Source organism: Erpetoichthys calabaricus, chromosome 1 (assembly GCF_900747795.2).
Source record: "Erpetoichthys calabaricus chromosome 1, fErpCal1.3, whole genome shotgun sequence".
Taxonomy (NCBI): domain Eukaryota; kingdom Metazoa; phylum Chordata; class Cladistia; order Polypteriformes; family Polypteridae; genus Erpetoichthys; species Erpetoichthys calabaricus.
In genome coordinates, this window is record NC_041394.2 from 238,574,551 (window position 1) to 238,594,177 (window position 19,627).

The 19,627-nt window shown below is 40.1% G+C and overlaps 1 protein-coding gene across 1 annotated transcript in view; it reads right to left on the minus strand.

Moving 5' to 3' along the window:
• nampt1 (nicotinamide phosphoribosyltransferase 1) overlaps positions 1–13,193 on the minus strand; it is a 65,863-nt gene extending 52,670 nt beyond the window's left edge. Inside the window, exon 1 of the mRNA XM_051931063.1 lies at positions 13,038–13,193. Within this exon, the coding sequence (XP_051787023.1) occupies positions 13,038–13,091 (54 nt within the window). The 5' untranslated portion in view covers positions 13,092–13,193. The remainder of the gene's footprint in view (positions 1–13,037) is intronic.
• Positions 13,194–19,627: the final 6,434 nt, after the last annotated feature.

Below are 19,627 nucleotides of genomic sequence, written 5' to 3' on the forward strand. Positions count from 1 at the left end.
GTTATTTGGTTTAGTGTAGTAAATTCCAGTGTTCACAACATTTTATAAAAATCAATTATTTTAGGTACAGAAAAGGATAAAAACAGAACTGTCATTAGATAACTAATGCAATGTCAGAACATAAAGAACCAAGTTTTAAACGCACTATTTAATTACAATTGCATGTTTAAACCGTGGACATCAACAAGAAAAGCGTTATAAATAAAAATAATACTTAAACACACATACACAAAAAAACAACTATTACTTAAACACATTTTTTAATATCTAACGCCTTAATTTTCTTTAGCTGCATTTTCTTAATACAAATCTGAAATACAAGCCCAAGTTAAATAATCAAACATCTGAGCCAAATCCAAGAAGCCCTCTCTGCCAGATTCCAAAAGAAGATGCCTTCTTTTTACAGATTTTCAAATAAACCAAAGATCAGAATTCAAATAAATGAGACAATGAGCAAATGCAACCAAGTGACACTGTCTTTGTCACAAATTGTTTAATTAATGATACCATCATTTTGTGAACAGAACAATATATGGCTTCTTGGTGATGCAGTAGCGTCCTACATTGAGCAATTCAAAATTTAAAAATGCATGGGTCGGGTCTAGCCCAAAATAAACAAACAAACAAACAAACAAAACAACATCAATACACTATTCTCTTCATTCACAAATTGTTTTCCTCTCTTATCTCAGACATGGAAGTACCAAGTTTTAGTTGAAACTACAATTTATACAGCACTTCTATACAGTACCCACCGAGAGAAGTGGAATACCAATGTCATTTTTCCTCCCATTCTCCAAAAAGACACCATCATCTATTTTGGCATCCAGAGTATCATTATTAATACAAAATTCTTTATGTCTTGATTGCAAAATTAGCTACTAGGAAATACAAAGTACAGTAATCCCTCCTCCATCGTGGGGGTTGCGTTCCAGAGCCACCCGCGAAATAAGAAAATCCGCGAAGTAGAAACCATATGTTTATATGATTATTTTTATATTGTCATGCTTGGGTCACAGATTTGCGCAGAAACACAGGAGGTTGTAGAGAGACAGGAACGTTATTCAAACACTGCAAACAAACATTTGTCTCTTTTTCAAAAGTTTAAACTGTGCTCCATGACAAGACAGAGATGACAGTTCTGTCTCACAATTAAAAGAATGCAAACATATTTTCCTCTTCAAAGGAGTGCGTGTCAGGAGCACAGAATGTCACATAGATAGAGAAAACAATCTCTAGCAAACAAATCAATAGGGCTGTTTGGCTTAAGTATGCGAACCACCGCGGCACAAAGCTGTTGAAGGCGGCAGCTCACACACCCTCCGTCAGGAGCAGGGGGGGAGAGAGAGAGAGAGAGAGAGAGAGAGATAGAGAGAGACAGAGTTTGTTTTTCAGTCAAAAATCAATACGTGCCCTTCGAGCTTTTGTGCAGCATGTCGTTTCAGGAAGCAGCTGCACAAAAGATAGCAACGTGAAGATAATCTTTCAGCATTTTTAGAATAGAGTCCGTATTGTCTAGGTGTGCGAACAGCCCCCCTGCTCAATCCCCATACGTCAGGATCAGAGAAAGTCAGCGCAAGAGAAAGAGAAAAGTAAGCAATCTAGCTTCTCAGCCATCTGCCAATAGCGTCCCTTGTATGAAATCAACTGGGCAAACCAACTGAGGAAGCATGTACCAGAAATTAAAAGACCCATTGTCCGCAGAAATCCGCGAACCAGCAAAAAATACGATGCCATACTGTCCATGGATTTTCATGTCAGAAAGAAGCACTTCTGCATTACCTAACAAGTAATGCAGACAGTGCAATATGGCCTAATTCTGTCCAGACAGTGCAATATATGGCCTAATTCTGTCCAACTGGCACTATAAATTGATTGAGCAGAGTGTTTAGTGGTCCACTTGGTCATAAATGTGAGAACATTTGAGGTGGTTAATCATTTTTTCTTTTATATCATTTTATTCTTACAAGTATTGTGCAAATACTCATGAGAGAGAGAGAGAGACTCTTTGGACTTGTAGTTGCACAATATTCTTTGACGTATCATTTCACCATTAAAGCACTGGATGATTTCACCCATTATTTGTGCCATGAATGTTGTTACGGCAAGTTTGTACTTTTATTATACCAACGATGCATATGTCTTATAGCTGATCACCATAAGCCTAGTTATTTAAAAGGGGCATACTCTGTTTAGCTATACATAATTGAGCAGCCAATAGACAAAAATGCAGGGTATACAAGGCATTAATTCTATTAAGACATTGTGTTCACTTTCAATTGTCTTAACACAATAATTGTCAAGTTCTGTACCATTGACTCTTCTTTGTGTTATTCACCAGTACTTATCAAAATAAAATAAACCTCTGCTGCTTTCCAGCTTTTTCCACATTCACATATGGCTAATTGATACATTTACAAAGCATATCAGGAACGCCTAATTACAATATTTATTTGAAACATGCTTACACTATAAAACTGTATGTAACTTTTGTGATTTTACAGTCAATGGCTAATTTTAGAATCCTTGTTCATGTATGAGCTCAATTCCCAAAATAAACATCACATTTTTTACATAGACACACAACATCTTAAAAATATAACAAGGTGTTCTAACAAAGAATGAATTTGAATAACCAAAAACTAATTTTGCTTCACATTCAAAAATATCAAACAGACTGTAGAGTACATATTTGAATATGGGAGGTGCAGCCTGCAATTGCCAAGTAGCTACTATAAATTGATGAATGACACAATTATTGGAATTTGGTCAGTCCTGCTCTAGAGATTACTTCTGCATGAATGCACAGACATACAGTACATGATAGCATATGTCTGATTACTTAAGCGGGATAACCTTTAAAATAAGACACCATTGTTGTACAGAAAATGATACAACAGACAGAAGAAACACAGAGACCACCTTTCATTTAAAGTTATTAAGCATCAGTTATTACAAAATGTACACATGCAAGCATACCATCACAACAGTATGTAATTGATGAAGAAATATTTTAAAAAAGTCTTACAAATGCAAGTTTAAAAAGGTTCTTTGTATTAAAAAAAAAAAAAAACTAACCTGGATAATCAGTGTTTACTAGCACACGTCATTAATATTAGATAGATAGATAGATAGATAGATAGATAGATAGATAGATAGATAGATAGATAGATAGATAGATAGATAGATAGATACTTTATTATGTTCATTATGGATTTTTCTTATACCGCAACACCGGTTTAAATTGCCTAAACAACGTTCAGAACGTGGCGCTATGGGAAACTGTTTAAGGGGGACCTTTTTCACTGCTACACCGGTGTTGCGCAGGGGCTCTTTTTCACTGCTACACCGCCAAACAGGCGTGCAACGAAGTACATGCGGTAGTTGAGGTATTGCGTGGTGAAAATGGACAGAGGACATTCCGAAACTGAAGCTATAGCAGACGATAAAGTTGAAAATGATGACACAGAAGAACTTTTGCTGGAAAAAGGAGTCACGTCTGTTGTCTGGAGATACTTTGGATTTAAAAGGTCGGATGTGGACCATTATCTTCAAATGTGTCAATACTGTTTCTATACTACTGGGTAATACTACAAGCCAAGTTGTACTTGTTTTATTTTTTTCAATACAGTGTAATGTACCTGGGTACTGTGATGACACGTTGACTTCAATCTCGACAAACGGCGAGAATAAAGTAGAAATGTCGAGAATAAAGTCAACATGTTGACTTTATTCTCGTAATTTGTTATTAAAGTAGAGCATTGTAAACTAAACTTCATCTTAAAATAAATATTTAATTTACTAGAATTTTTCAAACCCCGTCATAAGTTATGTAGTACATTAAATGCTTTGTGTTAAGTGTTTCTGGAGCCTTATTAATTGCTACATGCTTCTTAAAACTGACTTCCTCTTGCTCCAAGAGGAGATGCAGGCAGCACACAGAATACATTAATTTCATGATGTTCCTACTCCCTGAACATTTAGAATGCCAAGATAAATACTTGATATACAGTGCATCCGGTAAGTATTCACAGCGCATCACTTTTTCCACATTTTGTTATGTTACAGCCTTATTCCAAAATGGATTAAATTCATTTTTTTCCTCAGAATTCTACACACAACACCCCATAATGACAACATGAAAAAAGTTTACCTGAGGTTTTTGCAAATTTATTAAAAATAAAAAAAACTGAGAAATCACATTACAAAATGTGGCAAAAGTGATGCGCTGTGAATACTGTCCGGATGCACTGTAATTTTCATGATGAATTGCATTAAAGCAGGTATTAATCATGTGGGGGCACAGTGGCGTGGAGATTGCACTGCTGCCTTGCAGCAATGGGGTCCTGGTTGTTCCCCGCTTTGAATTTGCATGTTTTTCTGGTGGGTTTACTCGGTGTGCTTCAGTTTCCTTTCAAAGACATGTAGGATGCAGGGTTTTGTTATGCTATATTGACCCTGCTAGTGTATGTTTTGCTCGTATTCACCCTGCAATGTGCTGGCGCCACATTCGGGATTTGCTCCTGCCTCGCACACAATGCTTACTGGGATGGGCGCAACCCTGAAAGGATGGCATAATTAAACATGTATAACGAAGATTTTTTTTTATGTTCTGAACACTCCGTGGTCTAAGTTTATAAATACGTTTAATTTCACAAAGACGTTTATCGTGTGGTGAGAGGTTATGTGGAGAAAGAAAAAGGAAAGACAGGAACTGCGGGTTTGGTACATCAGGCAGACAGCACACATGCAATAAAGAAAGTCCGCTCAAAAGAACATGCATTGAATTCTGTGTTCGTGCCTCCGACCACCAGATCACAAACCCAATATTGACACAATTTTTAAGTTAAACCTGTGCGATACCCATTCATACATCAAGTTTTTTGGAGCTTTGTCACACCTGCCATAAAGTTCTCTACACTGAACGTACACCTGGGGACCCCTTACTGCGAGGAAGCAGCACTAACGTGCATGTTTAATACCTGCTTTAATGCATTTCATCATGAAAATTTATCTTAGCATTCTACATTTTCAGACAGCAGGAATATCATGAAGTGAATGTATTCTGTGCAGCGATCGCTGCCGGCGTCTCTTCTTAGTACAGAGCAAGTCAGTTTAAGAAGCGCACAGTGATTAACAACTGGGTCCGGGAACACTTAACACAAAGCATTTAATGTGCTACATTAAATTATGATGGGATTTGAGAAAATCTAGTAAATTAAACATTGATTTTAGGATGAAGTTTAGTTTACGGCATTCTACTTTAATGACAAAATAAACTATGAGAATAAAGTGGAAATGTTGACTTTAATCTCAACATATAGTTTTGTTTCTTTTTCTTCACCATGGCCCTAATACGCTTCCGTAGGGCTATATCACAAATAGCATTATAAATGCAAGTTGCAGTTTTATTAATGTATATAGCTTAGCTTGAAGCAAGGTCCATATTACAGTAATGCAGTTTGCCTTAATGATGGTTCAGTTGGTAAGATGTCATCACCAAGTTGCACTTGTTTTATTTTATTTTAATTTGGTGAATACTGTGTAATGCACCTGGGCTTTGAAGTCTTGGAAGTAATAGTATTATTACTGGAAGTTGCACTATTATTTATTAGTTTAAATATTATGCAATTTAATGATGGTAAAGTTGTTTAAAAAGTCACTTTAACGTGTCAGTGGACAGAGATTGTTAACATTAGATAAGTGTAATTGGTTTACAAAAAATATTGACTATTTATTCCTTTTCTAAGACATGTTCAGTGCAATACAACTTTTGACAAGCACCTCTGGATATTTTACTAAGTCTAAATGTCTCTTTGGGTGGTTGAAAATATGTTGTCAAAATTTTAGTTTAAGTTGTTTGCAAACTTTGTTCAATAAAATGGTTCAATATTTTGACTGTATCGGTCATGTAATTTGATTTCTTCTCTTCATTACTGTAGTGCCACCCCCTTGAAAACTATCACTTTATGGGACCATGCAAACCTGCATTAATACTTGTGTGCACATTAAAATGTTTTTTTGTACAATGTACAATTCTCGTGACAGTGGAATAGGTTATTGTTAGTCAGTAATTGAATACTGACTGGAACATGCATCTGCACTTTATAACTTATAACTTCTTTTAAAACATACACATTTTATTTTATATGGCTTGGCTATTTTTAACTTGTAATCTTTTTTTTAAGCTTTATTGGATCTAGGCTGAGTGACTTGTTTTTCTCGTCATACACATTTCATTGTATGTTGACCCTGTGTTAACCTATATATGACAAATAAACCTAAACCTAAACCTAATTTGTGAATTTCCCCTTGGGATTAATAAAGTATCTATCTATCTATGTAATTGCAGTGGAAAATGTGGTTAACATCCACTCATGCATGGGAAAAAAATACCGTCCAATACCGTGAAACCGGCATAATTTAGAAAAACACCGTGATACAGAATTTTGGCCATACTGCCCAGCACTAGAATTATGGTATACGAGGGTTCCTCTTACATGATTTGGCTCAAAATCTAATCAGCACATCATCATCATCAAAATAGGCTTAAGTTTTGAGTTTGGCATTTTTCTGTCCAGCCGTTTTAGCTCTAGACTGTCCTAAAGAAACTGACACACACACCATCATTGAGATAACAATGTTATCAGTATCAAGGGACCCTAAAATGTTGAGATCCGTAAAAATGTGGAGATTGAAATTTTTGAGGAATCTAAAGCTTTCGCTCCTCCCCCATAGACAATAGGTTATGGTGGGGGAGGACGCAAAACAAAAATTAGCGGAACTATGGATTGAGAAGTTCAAGTTAGATTGTACTGTATACACGACTTTCTGTAATATTTGAGCTAATAGCACATTTTGTGTGAAATGTACATGTAAGCATTTTGTTTCTGGTTTATTTGCATCATTCTACCTCTGAGCTCTTTTTTCTAGTCTTTCTCACATTCCACAATGTTTATACAACAACAAGAGAGCAAGTATAATTCCCTCACAAAGTAAAGGATGACCATGAAACTGTGAGCTGGAACTCTGGCACTTTACAAGGACATATTTGATAACTTTTAAGGCTTTTGTTTTAAGCTCAGTCCAGTGCACTGTTGTATGTTGTTTTATGTTGCTCTGAGAGACCTTAATTTAAAAAACAAAGTTAATCAAAACAGATACAGTACACCCCCAAAATCTGCAGGGGTTACATTCCTAGAGCACCCACGAATTGTGAAAAACCGTGAATTATGGATGTGGTTAAAAAATGCCTATTTTTATACTTTAAACCCTAAATATGCCCCCAAAACACTTTAATTTAATTTCAAACTCAGCTTAATGCATTACCTAAAGAAAAAGAATGTAAAGGTAAACTTGTATACTGTACAGTACTGTACTGATATGTCACCCGCAGTGCTAGAATGTAAAATATCGATGTTACCACTATATGTACTGTAATTCATGCAAGCACATTTTCATTGCCAGAAGCCTTAGAAGGTGCAGGGTGTTTCTGCGGCATCTTGGGGCTTTAACCCTTAAACTGCCACAAACTTGGGGATTAATGCATCCCTGGACGCCGAATACTTTTTTGCTGCACTTTTTAAGTAAAACATCACAATTCACGAAGAAAAAAGTGAAATTTTAATGGAACACATTTTTTTTCCATGCAAACAGCATCACAATTATTGCAACACTGATCATTTTACACAGTGCAAATGAACTGTAAAAACTATTTAAAAAACTACTGGAACAAGATGTACAAGATGCAACTGATGCCATTGATGAAATTCAGTAAATCACCGAGCCAACTGCACTTGAACTGGCTGCACACAAGCACACAGAGGTGAAAGCTGATGCTTGCAGGCTAGTCTAGTGCAGCGGCTGAATCCCAGAGACAGTGAGGCTGCAGTGGCCGACAGTGGTCATGAGCTGGCTGCTCAATGAATGTACGGCACTGACTGATCAGCTCCGGCGTGCTGGTAAATTGCACTGGGAATCGACAATAGCCGGTTGCGGTGTTCAATGAATGTACGTCGCCGAATATACTTGGCTCCTACGTGCTGGCAAATGACACTGGGAAACGACTATAGCCAGTTGAGACGGTTTAAGGATTAAGAAGAACAAAATGGAAAACACAAGAACACTCAGCTGGAGATGTGTCACAGGGAAACAGTCAATCAGCAGCAAGGATAAATGAATAATCCTGTAGCGATGTGGTGCCGCTAAGAATCACACCGTTGAGAAGACGATGATTTATTTTTTTTTATGGTGGAGATACCAGGGTCGCACCCAGCCTTGACCCGACCCACACGCACTCACAAACAGACAAAAGCAAAGCAAACCGGTAATCAAACAGCAAATAAAGAAAAGAATGTAATGAAAACAAAAGAAAACAACGATGCCACCCCTGTTCCTCTTACGGCGATTATACATTAAATACAACAAAGGACCAATAAAACACACATAGTAAAGTCCATTAAAAACGGCAACGGATGAAATGTAACGATGAAGATAGATAGTCCTACTGGTAGTTCCTGAAATGGTGAAGACGGGTAGACGGGTTCAGGAGTGCTTCTTTCTTTGCAGGATGGCTATGAATCCACTTACAGTCCTCATGTACACAGGCAGACAGCAGACAATCCAGATGCATGAAATAATCCAGGACAAAACGAATAAGTACAGGTAACCCAACAGAAGACATGCAGAGAGGCAGGAACTTGAAACACAAATTACAAAATTTTTTTATTTTTTTATTTTTGGTCACTGGCCCCCATTATAAAAGCCGCGCTGACATCCTTTGACCCCAACAGCCCCTGCACCCTCAGCAGAAGACCAATTAGAGCCACTGCAGGGACTGCTGGGAGTTACAGTTTCAAATTCTAGTAGAGTACAACACTCTCGGATTGGCTACTTTCACCATCCCAAGCCACGTTTTCCTCTATGGTTGCTTCCTGTTCTCTCTTCAGTGCAGTATTGCCACGAAAAAAGCCATAAAAAATTGCAGAGGATATTTATGGTTTCTGCTAACAATTGTTAGGTTCTAACGAAAAATCCGCAAACAACTGAGGCCGCAAACCCTGAACCACGTCTTCGCAGGGGGTCTACTGTACACTATGCAAAATAAGTTTCTGGGCCAACTGAAAGCACATTGCAATTGTAAAAACAAATAACATAAAAATAGCAAACTTCATTAGTCTAGTTGTGGGTTTTAGAGACTGGACCCTAACTCGGCAACATTGGTCACTAGGCAGAAACAAACATGCAATGTAAATTAATTGTTCCACCCCAGAACAGTTGGTACTGAAAGCCCATGTATGGTTATGAGAAAAAACAAGCAAGTCAGAAGAATTCATGATGGTCCAGTTAATGTTCTTTGTACTCTGCAAATATAACAAAATCTGTATGCAAAATCAACACTCCCAAGATATGCAATGAATTTTTGGATATCATTTATAACCCATTTTGATCTCACATAATACTAAGTGTGCAAGTCTTGGCTGTAATTAAAAATTAAAACATGGATCTATTAAAGGGTGATTTTACCTCACAGACTATGATTTTTGGAGGAGAAATACTTTTAAATACAAACACTCCATGCAAATGAACAATCCCCCTGTTCCAGATAGCTCACTTGCTATACCTTACTATTCACAACATGGAGACGCTTTTTGTTTGGTTGCTTTATTGACAAGTCATAAAAGCAGCACAATTCTTTTTTTGCAAGGTGCAAGACTGGGACTGGGATTACGTATTGCAGATTTGGTAAAAGACTAATTTATTATGGACAGCAGTCTCTACAAAGGGTACTTTGAGCTTTTTAGATGGAAAACATCAATAAAACACAGCTCATCCTTTAACAGTCTCAAGGTTGGGGATATAAGAGATGCATATTTGTTAGTTCTAGATCATGTTGTCTTCATATAACTAATTTCTGTAATTAAAGCACTACACCTTGTCACAGCTGAGCTAAACGGATTCAAATCTCTGGTCATGTTCCACTCCCAGACAAAGTGGCATGCCTTCTGCTGGTGAGAGGAAAAGCAGCTCCTCTAAGTGGAGGAATCAATGTACCTCTATGTACAGGTATATAGCTCATCAGTAAGGCTAGAGTTGATTAGTGCAGCAGTCATTGAACCAAACAGTGTTCATAAAGTAGGAGCCAAGTACTCATGCACAAATATCCATTTAACAATCAAACTTTGTCTCCACCATTACCTCTGGTTAGGAGTTTTTGTTTAGTAAGAAAAACAATAAGCCAAGTAGGGAAAGAGCAACCAGTATGGGATTCACTCCCTGTAATATTTTCCCCAAGATGGTTATGAACGGAGTTCAACTGGCACGTCGCACAGGTGCCACATATACTAGGCCTGGCCCACTAATAGGTATTGTATCTCTCATCAGAAACTTTATCTTAGAAGGGGGTTGGGAGGGTGCACTAACTTTGGTGGGGAATGGCACAACTAGCTATGTGACTCATTATTCCCCCACTCTAAATCCTGGTTCTTCAAAGTGGTAGATTTCTTCACCAGCCATCTTATCCACATCTGTTGGTTATATAATAACCAACCTTTTTATTTGTTTCTTTCCAAAGTCCAAAAAAAAAAACTCCTGTCATATATTGCTGAAGTTCATTACTTTGTAACAATACATTCTGACAAAATGATACAGCACAGATATTTAAAAAAAAAAAAAAAAAACTATTTTCATTATCTGAAAGCATCACCCCTTTCTTAATCAAAACTTAAGAAAATGATCCATTGGTGTGCAATCTCACAGGGCACCATAACAGATCATATTTTTCCTGACCTATGTGGAACACATAAGAGACTGAAATGAAACAGAAGCTGTAACATATATAAACAGAGCTTGGATAATGCTTGAACATTGAACATGAAGCAAATATAGGGTGTGTAACAATCTTCTCATCCAGATGATGATAAGAAGTTTTGATAAAGGTATAAAGTGTAGGTGAAGAAATATTTTACTGATAAACTAAACACATAAAATATGTGAAAATTACAATGTGAGTCATTAGTAATCATGTATGCAGTGCTTCAGAATTCCTTGAAACTTGTCTTATTATATTACTGGATTATGTGGGTGTGAGAAAATTACATCATATACGGAATTTTATGCAGAAGCTCAATGACTTGGATTCTGATGAAGACACACAAACTAAGTCTTTATCATCTTAACTAGAAAATGAAAACAAAACAGGACAAAAGTCAACATTGGGGGGGGGGGGAGCTGCTACTTTTGACCTTTCTCATATTTCAGTTACATTGCAATACAGCGTGACTGCCAACAGACATGTAAAACATTTATGTCAAAAGTGTCAAAAGAAAAACGAATGCCGAGTGATTGACGTGTTGTATGATTAGCATGCCGCTGTGAAATGAAAGCACTATTGTTTATTCTGATGTTATGAATGGATGGCAGTTATACTACTTTTGTAATTAAGTCAACTAGTCAAACACAGAAAACTAAATTAGCTTGAAGAAAACAAACTATATAACACAGTTCAAAGACTAAAGGAAAGCATTCTAACCAACTGAAATAGCACCCAAGCTTTTATTGTGAACTGCCACGCATTACTCACCAATCCCATAAATCATCACTCAAAAAACAAGACATCCACACAGATACAATTACTGGACATATGAATAAAATGTTTTAGAAAAAAACATCACCCATTTACTATATCAGCTATCCAACAGTTTATGTACTTCTAACATACAAAATCGATTTCAATATCTTTGGAGGACCACAGCCTATCCCATCAGCAATTGAATGGTAACACTTCTGAATGTAGCTGCAGTTTCACATGTCACAATCACACCATGCTCACCAGGCTAACATAGAGCCACAAACCAACTATACATAGCAATAGTTGCAATCAAGAGTACTCGGAGAAAAACCTCTTGCAGGTACCAGAGGATGTGCAAACTTAAAATGTACCAGGAGTCACGCTCAGGTGTTGAGACCGTAGTGCTAGCTACTGTGCCACCATGCTGCACCTGAACCAGGTATTATTCCTTAAATTATATTATAACGGATGGCTCGGATTAAAAATGTACATATGTTTCGTCGAAGAAATGTATTCAGACTAAAAAAAAAAAAACTCACAAAAATAGCTTGATACTGTAATGTTACAAAACGAAAAGTACTCAATATTGGGATCTTGCTATATATGCATTGTTGCCAAACCGGGTTTTTTCGTGTAGCTGATCGTAAATGATGAAACACTCTCAATTATGCAATCAACTTTCGCAAAGAAAAGCACTTGACCTAACACAGCTCGAGTGCTTGAATCGGAAAGAGAGAACGGAATGACTGTCTTTCCATTTTTACACCAACCGGTCCTACACAAGGGCATAGCTGGCAGCTGCCAACATTGGCCTTCTGTAAATGTCACACACCCGAAAAGAGGCAGGGGAGGGGGTGTTGAAGGCTTTTATGCGTCTCAGGCCCGAAACATAAATTGAAGAAATCGATACACCAGCTTCGTTGTCTGTGCGCAATTAACGGAACATAAAGAGCACAGGTCACCATGGCCGATTCCTCGCTTCGCTAGTTTCAGTTTTGTTTCCTCACCTTGGGTGGAGACGCTCGTACCAGTCGGTCATTAACTATTCGGCTTTCTTCCGAAAAGACTACACAATACATATTAAAGACAAAAAAAATCACCGATCATTACAGCACTGTCTTCGGGAATTATCACGTAAAAGCAGATCCACCACCATTTAACATAAACGAAGCTAAAAACTACAGTGAGCAAAAACACACGGATCATTTAACCCTAAATACCGGCTAGCGCAGTAGGAGAGCCACCTGAAGAAGTACTGAATAAGACTGATTTTAAAATATTTCTACCTTTACAGCATTAGGCCTACGGAGGCTGCCAAAAATAAGAGATGCGGAGTGGAGTGCTGATGGTGGCCTTGGCAAATAGCACAACCCACCTTGGCTTTATTGGTCCTCTCCGTCCGTAAAGACTCGGCAAAACTCACCGCGGCGATCGCTTGCGCCCATATGAATGGGGTTGCCCATCTTACCTTATAGGAGTCTGTAGCGAGCAATATGTTGAACTCTGTATCTCTAGGCTCCATCTTCCGAAGAATTGCTTACTGGCTCTTCCTCTTACGCCGCTGCTTGTGCTGCGGTGCGGTGCGCTCAGGACCGGGACCTCTCAACCAAACCTGATCTAACGTTAGTGAAGGAGGGAAGGGGCCCAGAGGGAGATAGCCAATCCGTCAGCGCTACGAGCAATGAGAGTGCAATAATAAGGCGGGGCTTTATTTTGATTGACTGGAGGAGGTCGCAACCTGGCGTCCTGAATGAATGTTGCTGAGAATATGTAGGACTTGAGCTAATTCATTTCGAGGGATAATTTAGGAGGAGGCAAGGCGCAGGTGCGTCATACCGCAGTATAACCAGAGTAACTGTCGGTCCGGTTTAGCCGGTCTTTCTAGTAATTTTAAAAGCAACCTTAGTTGTGGGTTCGATTTCTCAAGTCTTGTCTCGCCTTTAGTGGCTAAATTATGGTTTTAGTTAGAAGGGCGGCGTCGAGCAAACTAAGCGCAAGAGCGTTGGAGTATTCTTGTTAGTATTTTGGCAGAGAGATGCCGTACAGAACGTGTTTGTGTATTTTAAGAAGCCAGGCGACTTTTTTTGTTGCTGTGGCAAGGTATTTACAAAGTTTTCCTAGAGATCATTTGCAACGTTCTTTTATGTATAGATTTTCTTGTTCTCTTAAAGTTTAGAATGTTGGCACAAGTGTTTAGAGGTAGTCGATTGTTAAAGTGTACTCAGTCATCTCCAGTGATTGTGACACTGTGATAAAAACAATAGATAGGAAGACGCTGTACATTTTTGGGGGGTGGCTGTGGCCAAGTGCCTAATACATGTGACCTTTCAAATTTTTACTTCCCATTTATGCCATGGCCTTGCCTTCAAACGTTCTATTACATTGCAAGTGCAAAAACCGTTTAATGAACATGTAAATTAGTTTGGGATGATGGTCATTGTAGAACGGTACTCTGTCATCTCTATATTTTTTCATTTGGGGAAGCAAATAAATTATTATCATAGCTATGGCTGGATTTACCATCAGGGTGACTTGGGTGGACACCCTGTGCCATGCTCACAAAGGGGCCTTCTGATACAGAAAAGAGAAAATGCCAAATAATGGGATAAAATCCAAGAGGCAATCACATCAATCTGCCATCCAACGCACACTACTGCATCACTGCTGACCTCATGATTATAAATATTTCCAATCAAACCTAAATAAGACGTTTTTAACAGAAAAGCAGAAATCCTGATTGGTCGAAATTGGTGGGGCACAAAAAGAGCCTGTGTCTAATAGGTCACTTTTAGGAGAGCGCACATTTGATGTGTCACTGTGCTGCAAAATATACTGTAAATGATCGTTCGAAAAGAGAAACCAGTTGTGCAGAATAAAGAAAAATATATAAATAAAGAAGTAAAAGACACAGCTTTACTAACAACTATACATGACATTTTCAAAAACCAATATAATGATCTGGTCAAGCAATAAATACTGCAGTTGAGACTTATAAGAGTGGCCTTTCAGAGAGTCACTGACCAAAAGGCTGATACCACCACCTTTAGCAGCCTTTAGTGGCAATGTGCAGTCCAGTTCTGTGGAGTCCAATAACACTGACATATCTGTGGTAGACAACAAGGTCACTGCCTAAAATGTGGCAGACCCAACAACACCAAAGCTGAAGAAAGTATCTCCTGAGCTTTTATTTTATTTGGTGCAAATATGTGAACCCAAATCCTGTGAGCATATCGGCTTTTTCTCAACAAAGTGCATAGTCTTTTCAAAAATTGTCTAATGGACGTTCTTTAACTGTACTGTCATTAAGTTGATTTCCTGCAGATGTGATGTTGCATTCATCAATTCATTTGTTACATTCATTGTATTACAAGAATAAGCAAAAAAGGAAGATGAAGTTGACCTGTTACAAAGGCTAGGACTTTTTTCTACTTAATTAATGTACCCAATTTATTATTTACATATGTGACAGTCATAATTAGCAAGTGTATGCCCTGTGTATGTCCTGGGCATGACGTTAAACTGCATCCGGCCCTGTAAGCAGTCCTCCAACCTGCAGGGAAATCATGGGGGTTGGTGGCAGGATTGGCACTCCAGCCACCATAAAAAAACTTCACAAAGCTCCGAGACTACAGAAAGGACTCATTTTTGCTCTCTGTGGGAGCAGCTCTGCTGCAGCCGCCCATAGGAAGGCTACTCGCATCATGAAGGGGATGGGGGAAGCCCTCGGGAGCCCCATTCCCCAGAAGAGTTGAAACCGTTGGAGAGTCAATAGGGTCAGGTCTGTTGGGGATTGGAACTGGTGTGGTGCTGAGGCGTCGCCGCTGCACGGCAGCACTCAGGTCCCAATTTGAGGCGGCCCATACGGGTGGGCACATGGAACGTCTTGTCTCTTCGGCAAGATGATCATCTTCCTCTTCTGTCGGAGGAGCTGCATAAACTCTGCATTTCAGTGGTAGCACTCTCTGAGGTGCACAGACCAGGGACTGGCCAGATCTCTGTAGGTGGATACACCTTTTATTGGTCTGGTCGGTCTGATGGCTGTCATACTTGGGGAGTAGCTGTTGCTGTAGTGGATTGGCTTCTTCCGATGGTGTCCGATGTCACTCCTTTCAACAAGCATATTATGAGACATTTTATTTGCAGCTTCGCTCGGTGGTTGATGGGTGCCGACGAGGTGACACTCCTCTGGTCATGGGTGACTTCAATAAAGCCACTGGCATTGATAGGGCTGGCTATGAGGATTGTCTCGTTCCCAATGGGTCTGGTGACCATGGTGAAAGTGGCTCCATGTTCCTTGACTTTGCAAAAGGTCAGGGACTGCGAATCACTGGATCCTGGTTCCAGTGCCCAGAACCGCATCGTTGGACTTGGTACTCCAATACTGGTGGTGCGCCAAAGGAGATCGATCACATCCTCATGGGCAGACGCTGGAGGCTCTTGCAAAACTGCAGGGTCTACGAAAGTGCCCAGTTTGTGAATTCTGACCACAGACTTGTTGTTGCTACTCTTAGGATCCAGCTTAGGTCTAGTAGGTTACCACCTACTAGGAAAATGAGCCTGGACTTGGCCAGACTCCAAGACCAGGCATTTTCTAATGAGTTTGCACGCAGTTTGTGTGAGGAACTTGCAGATTTGGGTACGACTGCCGATCCTAATGTGATGTCGGAGACCTTCCGTGACAAGACCCTGAAGGTTGCTGAGGGTTGTGTTGGTGTTACCAGTGTTCCCAGAAGGAGGTGTTTGATCTTGCAGGGCACCCTGGATATCATCAAGAGGAGTCGCAGCACACGGCTCAATGGCAACTCTGGTCTGTACCGAGAACTGAGAAGGACGGCTGCGAGGGCTCTGAGGGCAGATAAGGAGGCATTTCTTAGAGGAATCTGTGTGCAAGTGACACACCATCTGTGGTCTAGCGACCCACGTCCTGTTTACAGAGGAATCGAAGCATTACATATATCCAAATCTGTTCCTCGGCTGATGGAATGGTCCTTACAGATGACACTGCAGTTATGACCCGCTGGGCTGGCTACTTTGAGCAGTTGTTCAAAGCTGATTCTCCGGCTAGAACGTTGGATATCTCTGGGTCCACGGTCCTTGAGGCTGATCCTCCAATTAGTTGTGAACCACCGAATCTCACTGAGATTGCAAAGGTGGTGAACCAGCTGAGGGGCGGAAATGCTGCAGGGATCTGTGGTATCCAGGGTGAACTTTTCCAGGCTGGTGGTAAGGCTGTCTTCCTGGCATTGCAAGCTATCTTTGCTTCCATTTGGGAGACTGGCATCATCCCAACTAACTGGAAAATGGGACTTGTCGTCCCTGTCTGGAAAGGGAAGGGTGATCGTCTGGATTTCAGCAACTACAGGGGGATACCACTGCTCTCGGGTAAGGTTCTTGCTAGTTTCATCCTCAATAGGATCCGTGATCACTTGCTCACCTACCAGTGACCGGAACAGTCTGGTTTTACGCCTAAGAAGTCTACCATCGACCGCATCCTGGCACTGAGGGTTCTCATGGATCGCAAACGCGAATATCGGCAGAGTTTCTTTGCAGCTTTTGTCGATTTTTGCAAAGCATTCGACTCAGTTGATCGAGCTGCCCTGTGGGACATCCTGAGGGTTTGCGGGATCCCCTCGAGGTTGCTGGATATCATGGCCGGCCTGTACACTGGTACTGTGAGTGCTGTGCAGAATGGAGGCAGGACCTCTACGTTTTTCCCAGTTGATTCTGGGGTTCGTCAGGGGTGTGTTCTTGCTCCTACTCTGTTCAGTGCTTGTATGGATTGGGTGTTGGGCAAGGTCGTGGGGTCCAGCAGCTGTGGGGCATCTGTTGGTGAAGAAAGATTCCCAGATCTTGACTTTGCTGACGATGCTGTGATCTTCACGGAGTCAATGGAGGCTCTGATCAGAGCGCTCAAGAGACTGAGTGAGGAGTCTGAGTGTCTGGGCTTGCAAGTATCCTGGATAAAAACCAAGATTCAGGCCTTTATTGACCTCTTGGGCACAGCCATCAGCAGTGTGTCTGTTTGTGGAGAGAGTGTCGACCTTGTTGAGAGGTTTACTTACCTTGGCAGTGACATTCATGTCTCTGGTGACTCTTCCTATGAAGTCAGTAGACGGATTGGGAGAGCATGGGGGGTCATGTGGTTGCTGGAAAGGGGTGTGTGGCGCTCCCGATATCTGTGCAAAAGGACGAAGGTCCAAGTCTTTAGAGTCCCGGTGCTTCCTGTCTTGCTATATGGTTGTGAGACATGGACGCTATCCAGTGACCTGAGACAAAGACTGGACTCCTTTGGTAATGTGTCTCTTCGGAGAATCCTTGGGTACCGTTGGTTAGACTTTGTGTCAAATGAGCAGTTGCTTATGGAGTCCCGAATGAGGTACATTAACTGCATTGTGAGGGAGCATCAGTTACAGCGCTACGGCCATGTGGCACGTTTCCCCGAGGGTGATCCGGCTCGTAAGATCCTCATTGTTGGGGACTCGACTGGCTGGACCAGGCCAAGGGGTCGCCCACATAACACCTGGCTGCAACAGATAGAGGGTCATTTCCAGAGGGTGGGACTGGACCATGTGTCTGCCTGGGGGGTTGCAAACCGGGATCCCGAGTTGTTTCATCGTGTAGTGGGCGCGGCAACGCACTGTACCAGTGCATTGTTAGGGTTGTGAGGAGAGGTAGGCAAGCAGGGCCTTGAGGTTCAACACCTTGGGGCTTGAGGGGGTGTTTTGTCTTGGTAGAGTAATATATATTGCTCTACTTTCCCCTATTGTATTATTAACATGTAGCCTTAGAATGTCTAATCTCACAGACTTACCACTGTTTATAAGGTATTATTGTCTATAACTTATCCCCACCTTCCCTTCTATATCTATAACCTCAGGCAATTAGATGTAGTAAAAAGACAAGCAGAAGTTAAGTTACACATAAGATAATGTATTATTGATAATATTCATAAATAATAACAAAATGCAAAGTATATTTGAATATTAGCAACCATACAACCTGATTAAATGGTGATATGTAGTTCAGGCGGCACACAGACTTGTAGTTACTTAAATGTCTCTAGTTAAGGCATCATTGGTGCTCAGCTTTCAGCCACATGTCTGTTCAAAATGGCTGCTGAGCTGTGCTCTTCATTGTGTTGTCTTCATCATCACAGGTTAGCAAGAGAGAGATACTTCTTCATCATATATCATATGTTGGTTGGTAAGAGAGAGATACTTCTACATCATCACAGGTTAGCAAGAGATGCTTCTTTCAGATGTTGGTTAGTAAGAGAGAGATTGTGAGGTTAAACACATACATTTATAGATGTTCTGTCCAACTCCTAGAGCCAATAGGACATCATGGTACTTAAAGGCCTCTGAGACAAGCCAATTCCAAACAGCCATACCTCAGACCAATGGGGGAATAGAGCATCTTAACACCTGCCCCCAAACTATATGTTAAAGTACACCTTAGCCTACTTGCAGGGGGTAGAAATGACTTTAGCAAAGAAACAGTCGGCAAACTGGTTTAAGACACATCCCCCAAATCCTGTCGTAAAATTCAAACAGACCCATTCCTAAGCGGGGGGGTGTAAACACTAAATTATATTGCTTTGCCTAAATTACAAATAAAGACATACAAAATATTCATCAAGTTATATGTAAAGTCTCACATCACAACAGGGGGCTTTAATCGGGCCTGGCTTATAGCAAGGGGCAGAAGTGTGGCAACCACAAGGCTGGTTTATTACTTTTCTTGTATCTAACAAGTTTTTGTGGAATGTTAAAGAAACCAAAGATGACATATTCAAATCTTAAGACTCCAGGTACAGTATTTTATATATTTGCTCAGAGTACATCTAAGGATGTAAAAGTTGTGAGACAAGAATGCTGCACATCACAGTATTGATGACAAATTATAATAAAAATGAAAGAGCAGAAGGAAGTTTTTATACAGATGAAGCAATGACAATGGTTGTAATTTACATTCACCTGTCAAGTGTTCACTGAAATTCCAGCACTATCTCAATCTCTATTATTCATTTCATTACTGTATTTTCATCCAAGCTAGCTT